We start from the raw sequence: 20,743 nt of genomic DNA on the forward strand, positions 1-20,743 counted from the left end.
TGCCACGGGATAGTGCATCCCAAACTGTTACGAAGCAACACAAGAAGCAACACGTTTACCCAAACCAAAAGCTCAGTCCAAAACCCCTTTACTTAGGGATCCATTAAGTATGTCATCAGTACTTTAAGATATTTGATTTAGGTCCTAGTTCTGTGCCTCTGCACCCATATAAAGCCCCCGTCAAATAAGTGACTCTCCAATCTAACTTGGCTATTAACTATTCCCAAAACATAAACCTGGCTGTGGCATTACAATGTTTATGTGAATGGGCACTCAGAGGCAGAGAAACGAGAAGCACTCTGTACAATGCCTCTCCTTTACTGGGAAAGCAAGAAACAGTCTTGTTCTTCCTTTCAATTTGCTCTGGACCACCTCCATAAATGCTGATGCAATACCTGAAGCAATGATTTCCTGCCACACAAAAAAGTTACAAAAACCCGTGTGCCTGCATTTTAACTGGAAAGGACTGAGAACTATCCAACTTCTGAGATTTTACTTCCTGTAAACCCGTATAAGAATTACAATTGAAAAAAAAAATATTTGCGTTCAGGACGTTCCTTGTGTTTAAACAAAACCCTCCTTTCCTTCAGGCAGACAAAGGTCTTTTTCTACAGTGGAAAAACATATCATGAGAAAAACATGCAGTGTGCACGCACAACTGTTACTGACATGGCTGAATCACTCTTGATTCCTTTATGCACGAGCTGCTAACACGTGTTTTAAGAACATCACCACCCCCCCTCGCGTCCTCACTAAGGACAATAACTTCTCTGTCGCGATACCGTCGAAAATCGTTCCGTCGTGTGAGCCGTTTCCCCAGCGTGGAACAGTAAAAATCCCAACCACAGCCCAAGGTGGCCTGGCCGGGCTATGAACAGCGTGGGGCGAGGGCAAAGCTCGGCGCAGGGCCCGATCCCGGCTGTGCGATGGGCTTTCCCCCCTGCCCCCGCGGGGCCGCTCCCGCCCCGCCCGCCTGAGCCGGCTCCGGGCCGGCGGAAGGCACTCGCACGCGTCCCGACGGCAGAGGAAGGAACGGGCCCCGCAGGCACCGCCCCGAGGCCGCTCGCCCGTCCCACGCCCCAACCAGGCCCGAGCCGCCTCCCCAGCGAGCACCCGCCGCGGCCCAGCGGCCCCGGCCGCCCCTCCGCCCAGCGGGCGGCCGAGGCACCACCGCCGCGTGCCCCCCGGCCCTCCCCCGTGCCCCCGCACCCCGGCGGGTCTCACCGTTCGCTGCGCAGCGGGATCGGCGGGACCAGGGGTGGCGGGGGGCGCTGGGCCGGCCGAGGCCCCGCTAGGCCGCGAACACACCGCGCTCAGCCGCTGCCGCCGCGCCGCGCGCCGTCATGTGACCCGCCCCTTCCGCCACCGGCCCGGCATGCACCGCGCTGCGCCACCACAGAGACGGCGGTGCCAGAGCGCCCTCCCCCGCGGCCGGGCTGTAACGCGGCCGACCATAGAGCGGCGGGGGATAGAGGGGCAGTGGGGAAGGGAAGGGCGGGCGGACCGCCGCCATCTTTGGTGCGGGCAGGCGGAGCGAGGCCGTGACCCGGCCCCGAGTCCGCCATGTTGAGGTCAGGCGGTGCCGCTCGGGGCTGGGGCGGCTGGAGGCTCTGGAAAGCCTCGGGAAAGTTGCCGGCTGTGGATGTCACCGGCTCCACGCCTTCCTGGCAGTCCTCATGGACCACTCGGCCAAGCTCTCGGGCCAGCCTGAGCTGCGACCCGGTCGTGACGGGCTGTACCACAGGCACGGCCGCGTGGTAAATACTCCTTTTGCTTTTAGCAGGCTGTTAATCAGGAGAGAACACGTGTTTTAGCCGTGTTCCGCAAATTTTAAGGACCTAAAAAGCTACAACGAAAAGTCTTACAGCCAGTAGATGTAAAGATACGGACGGAACCATAGAGTAGCTTGGGTTGAAAAGGACCTTAAAGGTCATTTAGTCCAACCCCCCCTGCAATGAGCGGGGACATTTTCAACTAGATCACGTTGCTCAGAGCCCCATCCCAGTTTGACCTTGAACGTGTCCAGGGATGGGGCATCCACCACCTCTCTGGGCAACCATCTCGGCCTCACCATCATTGTGAAAATCATCTTCCTTGTATCTAGTCTAAAGGTACTCTCCTTTAAAACCATTGTCCTGTTGCTTAAAAAGCTGTTTTTGCTAAAAAGTGAGCCCCCATCTTTTTTGAACCCTTCAGATACTGGAAGGCTGCAATAACTTTTCACCGGAGCCTTCTCTTCTCCAGGCTGAACAGCCCCAGTTTTCTTAGCCTTTCTTAGAAGTGCTCCAGCCCTCTGATCAGCCCTCCCCTGGACTTGCTCCAACAGATCAATGTCTTTCTGTACTGGGGACCCCAGAGCTGGATGGAAAACTGCAGGTGGGGCCAGAGCAGAGTCGAGGGGCAGAATCCCCTCCCTCAACCTGCTGGCCATGCTGCTTTTGGTGCAGCTCAGGATATGGTTGGCTTTCATGGAAGGCTCTATCTGCTGAAAAAACCTAAGGATTTACAAAGCAAGAGGAGCAAACACTAGTGTCTTAGGCAGCTGCAAGCTCATCAGAAAGATGTCACTGTGCTGTTGGGCCTAGCCAAGGTCTACAACTGCTGGTTTCCCTGACCTACTTCCAGCATTTAGACTACAATAAAAGACAATTTAAATATACAATTTCCCACAACATTACATGTGAGACAGTAATTGCTGGAGTCACTGGAGTAATTGCCAATGATGGCAAAGATTTGCAAATGGAAAGAGAAGTGACTATGAATGAAAGGAAGGCTATCTCACAGATGATTATGAGGTAGACCACAAAATAAACATATGCATAAAGTTGTTTAAAAAAATCTGTATTACATTTTCCCCTGTTTAAGGAAAAGTGCTCAAAAGAGTAGAGTCGAATGACAAAATCTCTTCCACCTGTAATGGCAAGAAAAACATTTGAAGCAGACTGACTTCTTCAGTGCAAAGCAGATTAAAACTATCTGGCTGATGTCATACATGCTACTGAACAGTCAGCAACTGAGCTGGAACAAAGGTCCTGTTCATTGCCTTGCTTTACAAGATGATAATGTGTAAGGGTAAATATTTTAGCAGTAGCATATTTAAGAAATACTTCAAGTTTGAATGCAATTCTTTCTCCCAATCAGAAACAGCCTTTTTACTTTATATTAATTACAGCTTATTCCAAGCAGCCTGCATATCTCCCTTTGACTAACACAAATTTAGTAACTGCAATACTGACTACTATTAATATTAGAAATAATTTATAGCTTATCTAGGAGAACCAAGGGAAAGAGAAAGAGCATAACAAAAGTCTTCAGTCTTCTGTTTCTATGCTCTTGTCTCAGACTGAAACTTTTGCCTGCTTGAAACAGAAATGTAAAACACAAACTCGTTTCTACTGCTGTAATAAGCTTGTACTTACAGGAAACATTGCAGAGGCTTTCCTAATGTACACATTCATCTGTTTTGTTTAGCCAAATAGCCTCCAGTATCCTTCCTAATCAAGGAAGAATAGCATCAGAAGCACCCAGCAAACGTAGCTCCTTTCACATCTCTCCACTTTCTGCTATAAAATTTTAGAATTACCTACCACTAAACCTATCCATGTTATCTTTTTACCCTTCAGTTATGCAGCTGAGATCCCTGTCCAGAGACTGACCGCACTTCAATTTATTCAGTTCCTTGCTGCAAACTCCAGAGTTTCGTGCTCAAGCCAATCAAGAAGGGTGCAGTAGATGGCTTTTAGTATTAAGGCCAAAATGAAAAGAGGTGGGTTTTATGTCTGCAAACTGTTTTGCATTTCAAGCATCAGAGATCATCCCAAACATGTTGGCAGCACTTCAGGGTACAGAGGTCATATTGTTTCTAGACTATGCATTTTAAACATTTCATATATATATATATATATATATATATATATATATATATATATATATATATGCCTTTCAACATTGTAAATGTTTTCTGGTTATGGTTCACAGTTCCAGGATTGTGTGTGAAAAGGATCTGCCACAGTGGTGAAGGATAGTGTCTTTATAACACTGTGACCAGTGATTGGATCCTGCATCCTTATTGCCTATCTGCTTTAACCACTGCAGGTTTCTCTCTCTTCAGCATATGCCACGTTACTCTAATAGAAATCAGTAAAATTTGTTTTCAAGGAACAGATGGAGTTGATTTTTGACGTATAACAAAACCAAATCTATGGTTATAAGGAGGGCAATTAAAAAGAGAAATTAAATCTACTCTTCCTATTCCAGGAGGAGCAGTGCTGCAGTTTTACTAAGAGAGAGAAGTAGGAAACAGTGGGTGATGAAGGTTTAGGCTTTATGCAGAAAGTAATAACTACTTTGTACATTTTGTAATATTTTCAACAGAGTAGCCTTCAGGCGTACTTTTTTAACACCACGAAATCAACAATCACATTCTTCTTTTCTTCCTTATACCCTTTAATAACTCCCTCTATCACATTACCAGTCTAAATAGAGCCACTTAGAGGAGTATCCCTTAGATGCCAGACTCAGGGATTGCATTCCTTGGCTCTTTGTGAATAGCACTGTGAGATTAAAAAGTTTCTATCTCATATGTATTCATTATATACACTTTTTAGGATTTTTTTCACTCTGAAGACATTTAGTTCAGCAAAATTTTATTCGATAGATGTCAGTCGATTTAGTTAATCTTTTTGTTTAATTTTTTATGCATAATACTGAAGTACATTATCATAACAGTATGGAAGAGAACAGGGAAGAGAGTTACTGTGCCAACCTTCATTGATTCATTCATCATCACTCAACTGCACAGGAGAGAAATCATATAGATACCCACACAAATATATTATAGTAGAATCTAGTAGAACAAAAGGACTTAGAGCATGGTGCTTATATGGTTGTGCCAAGTTTGTGGGTTTGGTCCTTGTATAGTCCAGAGTTGGACTCGATAGTTCTGGGTCCCTTCCAACTCAGAATATTCTGTGAATATTCTGTGATACTTAAGCAATACACTTGAACTCTGAGAGGGCCTCAGTCACTCCTAGTGTTAGGAACTTCACCAGTGCCTCATTTTTGTGGTAATTGGACCTGCTGACTCAGTTTTGTGAAATGATAGTAGTTCAACTTAGAAAAGGTAAACTTACAACCACTGCCTTCTACATGGATATCCAGTTATGTAATTTGGCTCCCTCTTGAAATTATTTGTCTATAACCAAAGCAGGGGACCAAAGAAGGGGCAATTTATAGCTGCCTGTCAGTGGTTATCAACGTGTAAAGTCCACTGAAGGGAAACAGGGCATGTCCTTCCTCTGGTGAGGTAACCATTAGCATTCAATCCAAGCATCCAGCCAAAAACTCTTGCTCCTTTCGAAGAGAAATTCCCTGTGCACTGGCTATGCTACAACAAAAATACTGTTGCATGTTATCTAAATCATATACTTTTGTATACATGTACAGCCTATGAAAAAATAATTCATCATTTCCTTGTAGAACCGTACCTGTTCCAGCCAGTACCATGAGCCAAAAGCTCACTTGAACCATTACTGGCCAAGGTTATTTTCTCACCGTGCAGTTCCATTGACCATTTCTGTCTGGCATCCACGACCCATTCCCACAGCTCCAGTTTGTGACTGCGAATCTGCCATTTTTTGGCAGGTGTGTGCCTCTATTTCAGATGTCCATTCTCTTTCAGCTAAATAAACGGCAGCACTGCACTCACTGGTTGAGGCTACTGTCACAAAAAATGTAAAAAAAGGTCGCAATGACAGTGGCCGGTGGCTCTCCTTGTCGGGACTTCGTTTAAACCCATGAGATCCAAATGGACACCGCGATCCATTCATCTGCCAAACCTGGACACCTGGGAGCAGCCGCTTGGTTGGTCTCCAGGCAGTGGGAGAAAACAGCTTCGCTCTCAGACCCTGCGGGGGGCTATTTACTCTCCTCCGCGCAGCTTCTCGGGGGACCCAGACAGGTGCGAGGCGGCGCTGGAGAATAAAAGGAGGGGAGCAGAAAACCCTGGGGCCATGGCGAGGGCCTGGGGTACCGCCTGCCCGCCGCGGGCACTGCACCGATCGCGCCGGCGGCGAGGCCGGGGCGGGGCGGCCCCCGACTACAGCTCCCGGCGTGCCAACGCCGCCCCGCCCCTGCCGCCGCCTTCCCGTCTCCGCGGTGAGAAAATAACCCCGGAGTTCCCCGCGATCAGCTGATCCCGGCTGACAACGAGGGGAGCAGGCGGAGGGGGCGCGGGTCTTGCCCGGCCCTGCCCTGCTCAGCCCCCCCGGGCGCCCCGACTGCATGGTCGGCCCCTGGGGGAGGAGAACCGGGACACCCCCCCGGGGGCGGAGGGGACGGGGGGGAGGAGGAAGCGGCGGCCGGGACCCGAGTCCTTAGTCACCGGGTGCCGGCGGGAGGAAGGGGAAGAAAGGTGGCCGCCGGCTTGTAAACAATAGCCCGGCTCGCGGCGCCCCGTGCCGCGCCGCCTTTGTTCGCGGCCCCGCCGCGGCTCCCCCGCCCGCTGCCGCCGCTCGGCGGGAGGAACCCGGGGGGTCCCTCGCCGTCCCCGGCCGGCGCGGCGCCGAGCGCAGCCCCAGGTAGGCGCGGGCGGGGGGAGGCGCCGGCCGGCACCGCCGTTACGTAACCGCGGGCGGGTCGTGGGGTCCACCCGGCGCCCCCGGGGGCGGCCGAGCCGCAAGTGCGGCCGCGGTGGGGCAGCGCCCGCCCGGCGCCGGGGCCGCGGGGCCGGCCGGCAGAGGGGGCGCGGGGGGTCATGCTGGAGCCAGGGGCGTCCGCGCTGGCTGCAGGAGGGGAGGCGGCCCAGGGCCGGTGCCCCGCGCGGCCCGGAGGCAGCAGGTCGAGACAAAGGCGGCGGCGGGGTGCGCAGGCTGCCCTCGGCGGGCGCGGGGCTCTGCTCCGCCAACTTGGGGCGCTGAGGAAGAGGGAGAAAATCTTCGTCTGACAGCCTGGCCGCGGCAGCGATCGTCTTGCAGCGTTACTAGAAGGAGCGCACGAATAGAGCGGATTTTTGTTTATCTGGCGAAGCACATCAGGAAATTCCCAGCAAATAAATACTGTGAAGTCTCTGAAGGAGGAGCTTAGCTGTGGAGTGAAAGCAGAGAATTTTCTAGTCTTGACACGGTCCTTTTGTGTGTGTGTGTGTGTGTACATGTATATGGACTTGTGTGTTTCTGATGCTTTTTTTTGTCTCTCTCAGCAGCTGTCTCCCTTCGATCTCTGCTTCAGAGAAATACTTGCTGTACCTGCTGAAGTACACCAGGCTGGTTTTTTTTTTCTCATCGCTGAAAGTACGTTAGACAGCTAAGCAGAGAAAGAATGTACAGTGGCGTTTGGGCATGGTAATACATGAAACCAGCCACACTGTTTAAGTTTATTTTGGAGAAAGAAAACTTCATTAACACTTAAAAAGACTCTTCCTGTGAGGCAGGTCAGTGTATGAGTCTTACATAAATATATATATTAATTATTTAAAATTAAGTACAGACAACACTTGTGTTTCTTTCCTTTATGAAAATACTAAATTTACAACTGACTTTTACACATATTGTTTGAAACAGAAACAGGAGGGAAAGACACTGCTTTAAAGAAATCTGAAGATGAGTGCCCACACGCAAACTGCAGAGAAAGGACAGAACACGACACTCCTGTGCCAAGAAAGCTATGTTTGCAGTGGGACAGATGAAGCAATCTTTGAGTGTGATGAGTGCAGGAGCCTACAGTGCCAGCGTTGTGAAGAAGAGCTGCATCAGCCAGAAAGGTTACGGAACCACGAACGGACCCGTATAAGACCCGGCCATGTCCCGTATTGTGACTCCTGCAAAGGTGCCAATGGGAACATAATGCATGCCAGTATGACGGGCTCAAGGCAAATAGCAGCAGTGAGGTGCCAGGTGTGCAAAATCAACCTCTGTGTGGAGTGTCAGAAGAGAACACATGCTGGGGGGAACAGAAGGAAGCACCCTGTCACTGTGTACCATGCTGGCAAAGCCCAAGAACAGGAAGAGGAGGAGGGAATGGATGAGGAGACCAAGAGAAGGAAGATGACAGAGAAAGTAGTGAGTTTCCTCTTGGTGGATGAAACTGAGGAGATTCAGGTAAGAGCTGTAGTTTGTTTGAACAGGCAAGATCCTTTAGTTTCTATCTTAATCTAACAGGCTGTTGTGATGCATGGTTAGTATGTGAAGTGTAATTGGCAGCAGTGGTAGCAAAACAATGGCCAGTTAAGTGCCTCGGAGCATCTTGGACTAAGAAGACACAGCACCTTGGAGTGAGTGGCATTGCTCATGAGTTCCTCAAAAGGTCAAGTTCATTAAAACCTTATGTGTGGCAAGAGCCTCCTCTAAGAGGCTTGGTTAGCAAAGCTGGTGGAAGAATTGACTGTACTCACACAGACACACACAAACAATTAAGATAAGAGCTGTCTGTGCAAGATGCTGATCATTCCTGAACAGAATTGTATGGACAGTATGGCAGTATATCCTGCAAATGGGAGTGCTGGCAGCCAATCTCATACCGTACGACTAGGGGAGGGCACTGTGCCAAGCAGTGCTAATACAAGACTAAAGCCCCTTGCTGCCATCCTTTAGCACGAGTAAATTTATCTGATTTTTAGAAATAGGACAAAGTAGAAATAAGTGTCCCAAGTGTGCCATCCAAGTCCTACAGACACCATGGTTAAGCTATACTGCTTGTCAAAATACTGTTATGTGTTAGTCTTTTGGTGAAAGAGGGAGAAATTGCCAGCAATTTGGGGTAGGTCTGCTGATAAAAATGATAGAAACTATTTGACTAGGAACAGCTGCTCATGAGGCACTATCTAGAGTTCAATATATGCAGTTAAAGAACTCTTCTGTTGGCCCTTACATTCGGTGAGCATAAGCATTTTACAAGGTAAAAATAATTTATAAATATAAAAGCAGCAGTGTGTGAAAGTCATGGAGCAGGTTAATTACCCAAGTAAAAATTCAACTTTGTCTTCTGGCTTCCAGTTGGCATTTTTTAATATTACACCTTATTCAGGAGACACTGAAAGAAAATGTGTAGTCACCTGAAAACTCAATATCTGGTTGTTCTAATTTAACATATTCATGCTAACATTAGTAAAAAGAATTGTGATGATATTGTGATTGTTGGTATTGTAGTTATTTTTATCCATCTTAGTCAATGTGTCAATCATGAATTGCAAGGAAATATGACTTAAGTATCTCACTGCTATTCTATACTATAGAATAGTGTGTGTGTGTATATATATGTACACAGTAATTATACCATAGTACAGAGTAGTTGCAAAATACTTGGGTCACGTTTTTGTCCATTCAGGTGTATTGATTGCCAACTCATATGGCTTTTGAAGGGGGAAGGGAGGAAAGGATGCCAGTCCTTGTGGTGCGCTGACATAGAAAACACACTTTGAGGGACACCAGTGACTGTAAACTGAGTGCTTGAGTTTTTGGTGTAGTAGCAGTCCTAAATTTGTGTATCTCTAAGCCCTGAGCAAACACACATTTCCTTGTAATGCGTGACAGATGCAACTATTGCTCTTAAGATGCAGACTTTTCAATAATCCTCATCTAGCCACTAGAGCAAGCTCTGAAATGCCTTGGAACAGGGCTGTCTTGGAAAGCTGCTCACAAACTGTGACAACTGTGGTTGTACCGGTTTAAGTTATATTTATACTTATGAATCTGTAAGCCTTACTGAGGTAGACCTTTGGCTGCCTCCTGCAAGCAAGTGCATTTGCTATTTAAATGTCATGGGCAATAAAGCCAACTTCCTTATTTGGACAGCAGTGGTCCTTTATCAGATCATAGCAATTTGGTCAGAACAGGGTTTGGTTGAAAAAGCCCTCCAGAAAATGATCTTGTATCGCTATAAAGATGTTGAATCTGAGCTGTTCCATCTGGTGTGATCTTCTTTTCCTCACAGCTGAATACTTATGTGACATCTCACAGCCAGTGTCAAAGCAATTTGAGAGTTTTCAATTAAAATATTTTCTGGCAGCTGGAATTTGAAGAGTGCTTGCTATTATAGTAATGCTTCTGCTAGTGAGCATGAGGATCTTTATTTAGAGAGGCCTGTCAGATGACTAGCTAGCTTTGAAGACATCTTGTGTGGCATCTTTTGCTCTTCATAATACTGATCAGCCAACTTACCTATACGTATATATATACACACATATGCAACTTATTTTGTGCTTGTCATTACTTGGGGAAAAATCATTAGAATATTCTTTATTTAAACCAACTTTTTGTCCAAAAATGCCAAAATATTAATAACTTGAAATGTGGAGGTTCAGAGTTTGAGGGTGTGTGTCTCTTTAAGCTTGAGTAGAAAAATAACTAGACTCCATAATTCTGATAAATCCTTATCTTTAACTGTCTGTTTAATGACCTTTGGAACTTGACAATTGTTGCGTTAGTTAGGAAATAAGAGCAGAAAGTGTTGATTTGCTGTCAGTGTTAGATTCTGCCATAGCAATGTTAAAAGCTACCAAAAAATACAAAATTAGGCAGAACTAGTTATGCTGCTGAACAAACATGATGGATTGAGATAATCACAGATATATACTTGTTTACAAACCTCTAACTTGCAAATGGTTCAGTGAGATGGGGACACAAGGCCAAAAGATTTCTTTCTTAGTTTTCTTTGGAACTTGGAGTTGTTAAGCTCAAGCTGCTATGTTTCACCTCACTGTTCCTGTTTGCTTCTTGGAGGTGGTAGCTCTGAAACCAAAGAATATTTATAGCATGTAAGCAAATGCCTGATCTGGTTCTAGATCCAGAAACACAGTGGATTAATCCATAAGGAGCTGTACCTGAGCAAATCCATTTAGCTGAGAGGTGGGAATTCTGAGCTTGGGCTCAGCACAACACTGATACAGCTGTGATCATTCTGAGATCTGCATAAGTGTCTTTGTTCCATGTTGCACAGATGTGCTGGCCTGCTCAAAGCTTTTTGTTCTATAACTATAAACTCAGAAAGCTGAGGACGTCTTGTGCTTGTTCAAATCCATTTACTTCAGGAAAGGTTCCATTTCAGACCACCACTTGTTTGTAGAGAACTGATGGTAGCTCTAAAGTTTATATCTGTGAAAAACAAACTTCTCTATTGTGTTCATCATAACAGCTCTATATCTGAGCACCTCAAAAAGTGGTTGGCTATCTCATGCTAAGAAAATGCTGCTAGATGTTAAATCCAAGTTCTCACTGCAAGTCTATGAAAGAACAGAGAGAGAGGTTGTTCCTCATGCAGTCCTGCCCCAGCTGTCTCACACACCACACAGTGCGATGCTTTGTGGCTCCTGTGAGTTAGACCTCAGTCATCTTGACATATGTGATGAATTTATTCTTACAGGATTTGTTGCCCCTCGTAAGACCTTATTGACTTCTATCAGAAAACAAATCTTAACTGTTTTACAGATTGGCATCACCTGCTGTTTAGACCCTAATCTAGGTGTTTTTTCTCAAGCTGTGTTATGCAGTTTCTCTTTACACGGTATTAAACTTTTGGCCTTATCTATCACCTATCAAAAGTTGAGGCTTCAATCAAATTGTTCTTGATAACTGCAGCATCTGTTTGTTAATGGGCTTTGACATAGTCTATCTTCTTTACTCATCTCTACTGAGAATGATATTGTGGGGATTACTTCCTCAGTCAATTGCTTCGGTATCGTCATTGCTGTCCTCAAATCTTCCACATCTCCTCTTTGCCTTGTTAGACTCAAACTGTGTGCCTTCTTTTTTTATGTTTGTAAATCCCCCAACTGAATCTCCTGATCTGCTCTGTCAAGGTGTCAGCTTTTCTTTCTTCTCTCTAACTTGCTGGATTCTCAAACAAGCGTTATTGTGCTGTCACTATTGCTGCCCCTTGCGCACAAGAGGCACTTCTCTTAAGAACTCACGGAATCAAGTGATATTTTTCAAAATTCCCCTGTATTTGTGAATCCATTAAGAAAAACACAGTGAAGTACAACAATAAAAACATGACTCACCTTAGAATACTTGTTTTAAGTGGTGATACTGTCTCACTGTCCCATGTCACTTGCATCTGTCTTTGTCTCTTGTACTTATGTTTATGCAGTTTCTGGAACAGTATCCGTTTTTGCTTTGTATTTATACAACACACTTGCAATGGAGCTCTTTAGCATAAAGCAGGGAGTTCTGTACCCTTTGTACAATGAACTTTATTTACTGCTACTTCTGAGGCAGGGGAGAAGTGCTTAACAATGCATAACAACAACTTGATATTTTTATCTTGGGGAACAGATGTTGGCAGTTCTTACCACAAGATCACAACTTAGTTGTAGTGTCACTAGTGGCTTCTATGATAACACTTTGTCCAAAGCCCTAATTAAGGACTTGGCCCATACACTTAATAGAAGTAGAGAAAGTCTTTCATCTACTCCAGAAGATAGGGGAGGACATGTGTGGTTTTAATAATCTGCCTTAAAGTTTATAGATCTTTAACCAGAAACTAACTCTGTCACAAGAAATAACCTAATCTATGGGTTTCAACGAAAAATAAAAGGTACTGACTTTGTAGCCTGACCTGCTTAGGAGATGAGAAGTTTTTCTTCTAGCTAGTCACAAAAATATTCCCAGCAGTGTAATCTTATGTGGGAGAAAAGAGTGTACATTTATTATTGTCTCTCTCCTGAGATACCTCTCCCCTGAGCTCCCTTTCTTCAATTTGCAGAGTCTTTTTCTTTAGCCAGTAGGTATCTCAGTTTCCTAAATCCAGCCCCATTCCTTGAGTTCTTTTTATTCCTTCTGCTAGAGTTAGACACCTAAAGGATTAAGCTCTTCCCCCTCAGCAAATACAGAGCAGGATCTATACAATGCTTTTCAGTGAGTTAAGATGACACAAAAGGACCTGTAGCCCTTATTTAAATGCAGACCATTTTATACAATCATTAAATAACCAGCTGCTAACAGCACAATAGTTCGTGTGTCCTCCTTTGTCCCTTCTTGTTAAAAAGTTACACATACATGGTGATAATTTTAGGGATGCTAGCTGCTTTGCTTTTCTCACTCACACTGTAAACCTGATGAAAATACCGTGATTTTTCCCCTTATTACCTATTGACTTGAACCTGGCTAAAGTCTAGGGATGACAGGGTGGAGAGTCACTAGGAATGCCATTTCTTGTCAAGTATGCTTTGTCAGTTAATGGAGAGTAATGTGTGTTTTCTCTCCTAAAAGAAGATCATGATCTCTTAAGTCTTATTGCTTGCATTTGTCTAGCAAGTAGTGCTAGTTCCTTTGACATCCTTGCTTGATCTGTTTTTGGGGGACTGTGTTTTTTGGTGGTTTGGGGTTTTTTTGTGTTTTTTTTTTGGGGGGGGGTTTAGGGTAGCACAATCAGCTGTAAGTTTCTGGGAATTTTAGTCCATGTTCTGTAAACTGAGGAGTCACAGCTGGTATATTTGCCATGGATATAAAGGAGGAAGAAAGAATGTTGAAGGATCTGAATTTTTTAGGTCAACGTGATCTGTTGTATCAGGATATATAATTTCTGTCCCTTGATACTGTTGCTGTGCTATTGATGAGTTTTCTTACTCTTTGTGCTTTAGAGAAGTTTCCTTGCCAAAGTATTTTTGGGAGTTTACTGTCCTATGCTTTAGGAATTTTTCTCTTAATACTTTGTTATTTTTCAGTATTCTTCCTATCCCAGTCTGTTATCAGTTCACTCACATTAAAGTGCACTGTTTTTCTGCCCTTGGAATAAATCAGTAGAAAAACTACTTAGCAGTTGCTGGTTAGGAGTGTTTTTTCTTCTACTAGACAAATACCAGTATTTTGAAGAGTATTTTTAGAAGATAGGAGAGGAACCATCCTTTTAACAAATACACAACTCCTGTAACAGTCTCAGGCTGACTCTTTGCTAATTTGAGCTCCAAATATTGCTTTTCCCTGGAACCAGTCTTGTACCTTCTTCATAATGCAGTATTCTTGGGCAGTAATTAAAGTCGAGTGTTTTGCTTGCTTCCTGTCTCTTTTGTACAATTGCTGACGTAAGTGCGGGTGTGGAAGCCAAGGAGAGCATCTCACAGGTGAGAGAAGCTGGTAACAGGTTAGTTTGGAATTACCCAGTGTTTCGTTCAAGGAGTTCCTGAACTTAGTTTGTTTCCTGAACTAAATAGTATTGGTGGGGGAAATGGTGTGTTTTAGTGCTTCCTCCACTGTACTTATCCAGTGAATCCTTTTGGGCTCCTGGGTGCTGCCAGAAGGAGCAGGATGTAAGCGCTTTGGGGTACATTCAGGAAAGAAAAAAGGAACTGTCAGCTTGCTGTCCTCCAGCCCTTCTGCCCCTTCTTCTCCACTTTCTCACTGCTGCAGGGGTCACTAGAAGTTGTTGCAGATGTTGTTGCAGTAGACTTTTGATTTTTTTTTTTTTACCTGGATTGTTAATGCCTTGCTGTAGGATCACGTAAAGGCAGAAGTTTGAGTCTTTTGGTCTGCCTGTCAAAACAACCTGAAACTGGGAAAATAATCAGAGTACCTATTTTCTAGGAAGCATGGAACTGTAATACAAGCAAGTCTGTAAATGGCCCTCTTAACAAGGACAGTCATATAAAGTGGTGTCCACACAGGTAATCCAGCTATTCTTAGTATTGAGGAAGACTAATAGTTACAGAACGAACTTGCTCATTGACTTGCTGTCTTCTGGACGAGTCTCTTCACCTAGATGTGGTCTGCTGCTACAGATGTGACTTTGGGGTGGTGATTAATAGCTCTGTAGCCAAATTAACATCCATGGGGAACTTGAAAGTGACTTAAGATACAAAATAATGATTTGTGCATCATTGTTTACTGTTCTCTTTAAGAGTTAGATGACACTGTTATGCTAGAGTTATTTTTGCAGCAGTTGCATTTACCTCAAAGACTATCAGGTTTGAGTTCTTGCAAAAGTAGTCTTTCAACAAGCAGTTTAGTGGGATCTCTAGTCTTATTTCTGCTTTCAGCAGTATCATATATCTCAGCTATCATCCAGAAGGGTAACTTATCTGGTAATAGTAATATTTCAGTCAGTATTGCCTCTTGGATTAGGAAGGAGTCCAGTCAAGTTGGGTTATCTCCCATCCCCTGAAGTTTTTTTCCACCTCTCTCTTAAAACTTTTGAAATAGGATCTTTCTCCTTGGGTAGGGTTGTTAAGCAGGATTTAACTATTCTCTCCTTGCCTATGGAACAGTTCTGTAATAGATAGACACGGGCTTCAGACAGGGGCATCCTCTGTCCTTCATTGCAGGCACCTGTAGGTTCTGTTGAGACTCATGCTGTTAAGCTCTGTACAAACCCATGAAAATACTGAACCTGAATTCCTTTGCCAGAGTTGTGGGAAAGAACAGGATAAAGAGATGAAAAAAGAGATTCCATTCAGGGACAGTATTGTCACGGGTATGTACAAAGGCTAATAACAAATTTCAACAGAACCCAGTGAAGGCAAATAAGAAGGAAAAAAATTTCAGGTTAGGAAACACCCCTAATAAAAATGCTTTCCTTTACTTGACCCAGATCTATACCCAGCATGGGAAAAAGATCAAACCCAGCTGGAACTGAGGAGGAGTGTTGTAATCTAACCTTAGATCCTCGTGGTGTGTCTGTCCTCTCCTCTGTTTTGCCCTCCTTGCATCTGGTGTCAGGTCCCTCAGTTTGGGCTTGAGTATCTGTAGGACTCCACTCCTGAAAATGCTGATGTGTCCACTGTCAGCTTGTCTGAAGTCTAGGAGATTACTGAGGGCAATAATGATTAATATATTTGTTTGCTGGATCAATGATTAATAGCTCACTTCTGAATACTAGAATGTAAGTACTGGTATGACATGCTCAATTTTATAAATTAATCTGGTGACACAGCCCTTTTGGGAAAGCTTTTCAAGCTACTGTGAAACATTTACATAGTAACAAGTAACTCTTTGACCAGTAGAATTTATGAAATCTAGTTTCTGAGATGTCTGCCTCCCGTTATCCGATCCTTATCCACATTTTCTGTCTTTTGGGTAAGAAGCAGTATGTGTGCTATCATTTACCAGCCAGCATGCTTACTGGCTAGCAACTATGGGTGTGACTGCTCAGCTTACTATTGTATTTTGGAGGCTGCGCAGGGTAGACATGAAACATGCTGTTTCCTCAGGAATGTTATTAGAGTCTTTCTTTTCTACTTTACTATTTATTTTCATCAAACTTTTAAGGAACTTAAAGGCACCTATTTATCTATCAAATATGTCTATAGAATTCCATTACAGATTTTAAGTTATATATTCAAGACTTGAGTAATAGCATTAATTGTATTTTCTGTGGGAAGTCATCCATAACAAAAGGTATAGGAGGCAACCTAAGGTAGAGAAGTATAGCTGCTTGGACTTTAAAGTCAGCCTTGATTCTTCTTGAGCACCTGCTTATGATCAAAATCTTCTCTCTTGTTTGGAAATCTCTAAAAGCTGAGAGGGAGTAATGACCTCCATGGGTCCCTTTCAACTGGAATAAGTCTGATCTTATAGGAAACAGGATTTGAATTACTATAGTTTAGGGCCTGTCTCAGAACTCTATTGCTGTAACGGGTTTCATAGCAGAGTTTCTCTTCCTCACAGGGAGCTACCCGATTCTTTTTCTCACTTGATATTCCCAAGTGTTTCTTGTTATCAACAAAAATTTGTCCTGGGGCAAAAGCAGGGAGTTTCCAGTTCCTTTTTTAATAGCCTATTGCACTTGAGTTGCTGAAGGTAGCCAGCTACACTTCTTTGCATTCATGCACTTCCTTTTCAGGAGGGATTGTGAGGAGCCCTGCAGAGATGTGAATTTTGGTGGCAGCACTGTACTATGGTGGGGCTTATTCTTCTCAGGTTAGTCTTACAGGCTGTAGTTAAAGGAATAAATCTGTTTTATAGATTTCTCTCTTATTTTCAATGTATACTGAAATTCTGACTTAATGACCTAAGGGCAGGACCTGGGGCTTTAGGTATACACCCATAAGACTCGTGTGAATCTACCTCTAGACAGAACTCGGTTTTTTAGAGTTAAAACATAGATTTAGAAGCAGTGTATTAAAGAACTGATCTGTGTTGAGCTGGGCAGATCTGACAGATCTGTTCTGTTTCCAGGTTTAATGATTGATATGATACTCTGTCCTTAAGATCAGTTACCTAATATTGTCTCAGTTTTGTATTTTAGAAGTTCACGGCTGCTTAAGAGGTTGTAGATCTTACTTTAGCTTGCTTTGCCTTTTCTCCCTTTGATTTCAGGTGTTAGTTTGAATTCTTATAAGCATTATCTTATTAAAGTGTTTTCTGAACTGTGAGCAGAATTACTTGTATTGCCAGTGTTAAGTAATGCTTAAGGAGAAATAGTATTTCTTTTCTTCCACTTGATTGTTTTGACTGCTTGTACATGAAGACCGATTTGTCTCAGATGTTTGCAATTTTATGCTGGGATACATTTGCATGTACTGTTACAAATCTTGTAGCTTATATTTCCATTCATTGAAAACAGTGTTAAATTTATATTCTCTTTATTGATGTTGTGGTTGTGTATCTGAAGATACTGTCATGTGCTGGTTGTATAATTTTCGAATCATTTAGGTTGGAAAAGAACTTTGACATCATTGAGTCCAGCCATTAACTCAGCACTACCAAGTCCACCACTAAACCTTGTCCCTAAGCACCACATCTACACATCTTTTAAATACCTCCAGGGATGGTGACTGCCACTTCCCTGGGCTGCCTGTTCTCATGGCTGAGAACCCTTGACTCAGAAATTTAATTATTTATATGATGATATCTTTCTTGATTGCAGAAAGTGTATGTTATTTATTAAAAATACTCTGTTAAAATGAGGCCAGGCAAAGAGTAAGTTCTCAAAACACAACAACAAAAGTACCAATGTGAGTCAAAATGACAATGTAAGACTAGCAAATGAAGGCGCTCTGATGAATACTATGCCAAGCATTCTTGAATTTTGTTTTGAGCTATTGTGTGTCGTGGCACAGCTCTGGCTTTGTGCATCACTGCCATGAATATTAGCAAGCCCTAAAGGCTTCAAAAGAGTTTTAAAAGGAGAAAACTGTGGTAAAAATGTCTGATTCTCTAAATGCATTTGTTTTGCCTGGAGGCAGATTTAAAGTTGTAGGAGTACAGGTCACTGGAAACTGTTCTATTTTTTAGATTTTCTTTTTTTTAAGCTTTTTAACACTTTCTTGTTTTAATAACATTGTTACCAAGAAACTCATAGGCAGGAATGTCATTTTAGCAATTCTTGTTTATTAACAAGAACTCTCTTGTTTAGCAGTTCTTGTTTCATTTTAGCAGCTCAGTTTCTAAAGGGTTCTACTTTTTATTAGGGCTCAGATCTAGGAAACTTGTTATGTTAGATATAATAGATTTCCAAGTATGGGTGATAAAGAAGCTTCAGTCCTAAATGTGCTCCACAGCCACATGGTATGAGTTTTTGTGCCCTCCTTATGGAAGACTTTAGCTATCAAGTTCTGGTTTTTTCCTGTTGAAGACCTTCACCTTCAGTTCAGCTGAGTTTGGGTGAAGAGACTGCGTAGGGAGCTGAATGGCAGTTGCTAAAAGAAATGTAGTTAAAACTATAAAAGAAAGCTAACCAGGATTCTACGATATGATAGAGTAAAAACTGTTCATTTTAGAAGAGAGTCTTCTAAGAGCTGTATCAAAAGTGTAAATGAGTCTCTGATACTAGAATGGCAAAGTAGGAAGGGGCTGAAGAGATATGACTGTCTTAGGTAAGGCATATAGTTTTCATTCTTAATTTACGCTGTTGTGCAATTTAAGGAAGGTTTCATATTTACCCTCTGCTGTTAACGTCAGAGATTTGGAGCTCTTGGGCATTGTGGGAGTGGACACACTTATGGAAACATGATCCTTTAGCATATACGGCAGAAGATGGTACCATACAAATTTCTTTAGAGATTAGAAGCAAAACGGACAAGTGGGACTTGACAGACCTAATGGGGATTAGTACACACCCACTCTGACTTTAAATGTCTTAAAGAAACTTGCTCAAGGGAAGTAAATTTGACTACTGCTATGGGGATTGTTGTGTATGTATTTTTTGAGAGCATCATCCCTGTGCTCAGCCTTGGTTAAAGTCAGCTAGTGCACAAGAGCAGGGAGCACCCAACATCGTACAAGCATATGCAACTTCAAAGGGAAGGTGGTTTTTTTGTTGTGTTAGTTTGTTTTTTGGTTTTGTTTCTTCTCCCTCCACAGGGAATTTGAGGATGTAAGGATGTTGCAGTATCCAGAACTGTGACTAGGTTCTAAAAGGATAGGACCACCTCCTGGAGGATAGGTCTGTTGGTTCTCTACCAAACATGAGCGTCTGGGTGCAACTGCTGCTCAGGAAGTCCTTTGTTATATGATTTCTGAGAATTGGTAAAGCATGCTAGGAAACATTTACTTGTTTCATGTCTAAGTTCTTTCTCAGTCATTACCAAGATCTCTAAGACACAGCATTGGACTAGCTAGACTTTTGTGCATTCTTGTGCTCCTGGGTAACTTGCTTGTCTGGAATCATTCCTGAGTTCTGTCCTGAAAGGAGGCCTGAAAGAGCCTAGAACCTTAGGAGGGGATAACAACAGCCCAGTACTTTGGATGTGTGATTTGATATTTAGCATAACTTTTTCTGCTGGAGTACTGGAACCAATTTTTCTTCTGTCTGGCTCAGCAATCCACCTTTTTTTTTTTTTTTTTTTTTTCCCCACAATATGTTGCTTTGGCATCAGCAGTTTTGAAAGTACATTGAATACAAAAGAAAGCTGTTGGTTTGGACATTTGCATTAGCTCAGCTTAGGACAATTTCCACATGAGTTGACTCCTGCCTCTTATTGGTGGGAGTGCATTGCAGATCTACCCTTATCCCTGTGGTCTCTGCTGTCCTTTGTGTCTTCTGACATTACTGACTCAGCCCCTTCCACAAACTCTCCCAAACTGCTACCAGAATAATAACCAGTGCTACCTGAAAGACTTTAGTCATTAGTTGTGCTGCCAATACTTAAGCAGCTGTTTGAAAACTATTTCCTTGTGCTGTCCAGGGAGCACATGGCCACTGACTCTGGCAAAAAGGATCTGCCACCCTTATAGTTAGAAGTCTGGGAGGTGGGAGTTAAAAACAAAACCCTTTGAAGAAGACATGGTCATGTCCTTGTTGCTCTTGCACACATATTGTCAAATCTGTAAATGTTTTAAGGAGCTATCCCATGAACCAACCACAGAGACATCTCCAGAGACCCTAAGAGAAACTGCATCTATTGTCTAAACTAGCAGACCCTTTTCTTGTGCACCTGTAACTTGAGTGTATGTTCGTGTTCTCCCACAGACACCAGGAAAGATTCTGTTGAGAGCATTTTGATTTCTCAGTTTCCCGTTTTCTTCTACTTTGTGAGACTGCCTTGAATGATTTGAGTCCATGATTAGCTACTGGAGCCCCACAGCCCACAGTTTTTCTTTGTGAATGCTGTTCCCAACCACAATCTGGCACACTGATTACTTTTTATGTTTTTGGTATACTGGCTGTTTTTTATTTTCCTTCGAAGTCTAGATGCTGCTGATAGATTTGACCAAAGCAAATAGGGCTGGCTAGGCCTGAAACTAATTTACTGATCTAAAAATAAACTTGTTCAAAGAAATAATTCATTACCTCGTGGACTCTGGATCATGGATCCTGAGACCTTCCAATTGTCCTCTCAGAGGGGAAATAGCTAAGAGCTTCAGAACTTGAGAGG

The 20,743-nt window shown here is 43.4% G+C and overlaps 2 protein-coding genes across 3 annotated transcripts in view; one reads left to right on the plus strand and one right to left on the minus strand.

Moving 5' to 3' along the window:
• Positions 1–1,242, minus strand: part of RBM25 (RNA binding motif protein 25) — a 37,197-nt gene extending 35,955 nt beyond the window's left edge. Inside the window, exon 1 of the mRNA XM_027879636.1 lies at positions 1,225–1,242. The gene's annotated coding sequence lies outside the window, so the exon portion shown is untranslated. The remainder of the gene's footprint in view (positions 1–1,224) is intronic.
• A 4,956-nt stretch (positions 1,243–6,198) lies between these two features.
• ZFYVE1 (zinc finger FYVE-type containing 1) overlaps positions 6,199–20,743 on the plus strand; it is a 28,775-nt gene continuing 14,230 nt past the window's right edge. Inside the window, exons 1-3 of one of the 2 annotated variants that reach the window (XM_027879639.1) lie at positions 6,199–6,578; positions 7,202–7,429; positions 7,560–8,096. In XM_027879639.1, coding sequence (XP_027735440.1) covers positions 7,599–8,096 — 498 coding nt within the window. In that variant the 5' untranslated portion in view covers positions 6,199–6,578; positions 7,202–7,429; positions 7,560–7,598. Of the gene's footprint in view, positions 6,579–6,843; positions 7,430–7,559; positions 8,097–20,743 lie in introns of those variants that run through there. The other variant, XM_027879638.1, reaches the window with a different exon arrangement.

Source organism: Empidonax traillii, unplaced genomic scaffold, assembly GCF_003031625.1.
Source record: "Empidonax traillii isolate 1590-97213 ecotype Southwest subspecies unplaced genomic scaffold, ASM303162v1 scaffold56:size2478089, whole genome shotgun sequence".
In the NCBI taxonomy this organism is placed as follows: domain Eukaryota; kingdom Metazoa; phylum Chordata; class Aves; order Passeriformes; family Tyrannidae; genus Empidonax; species Empidonax traillii.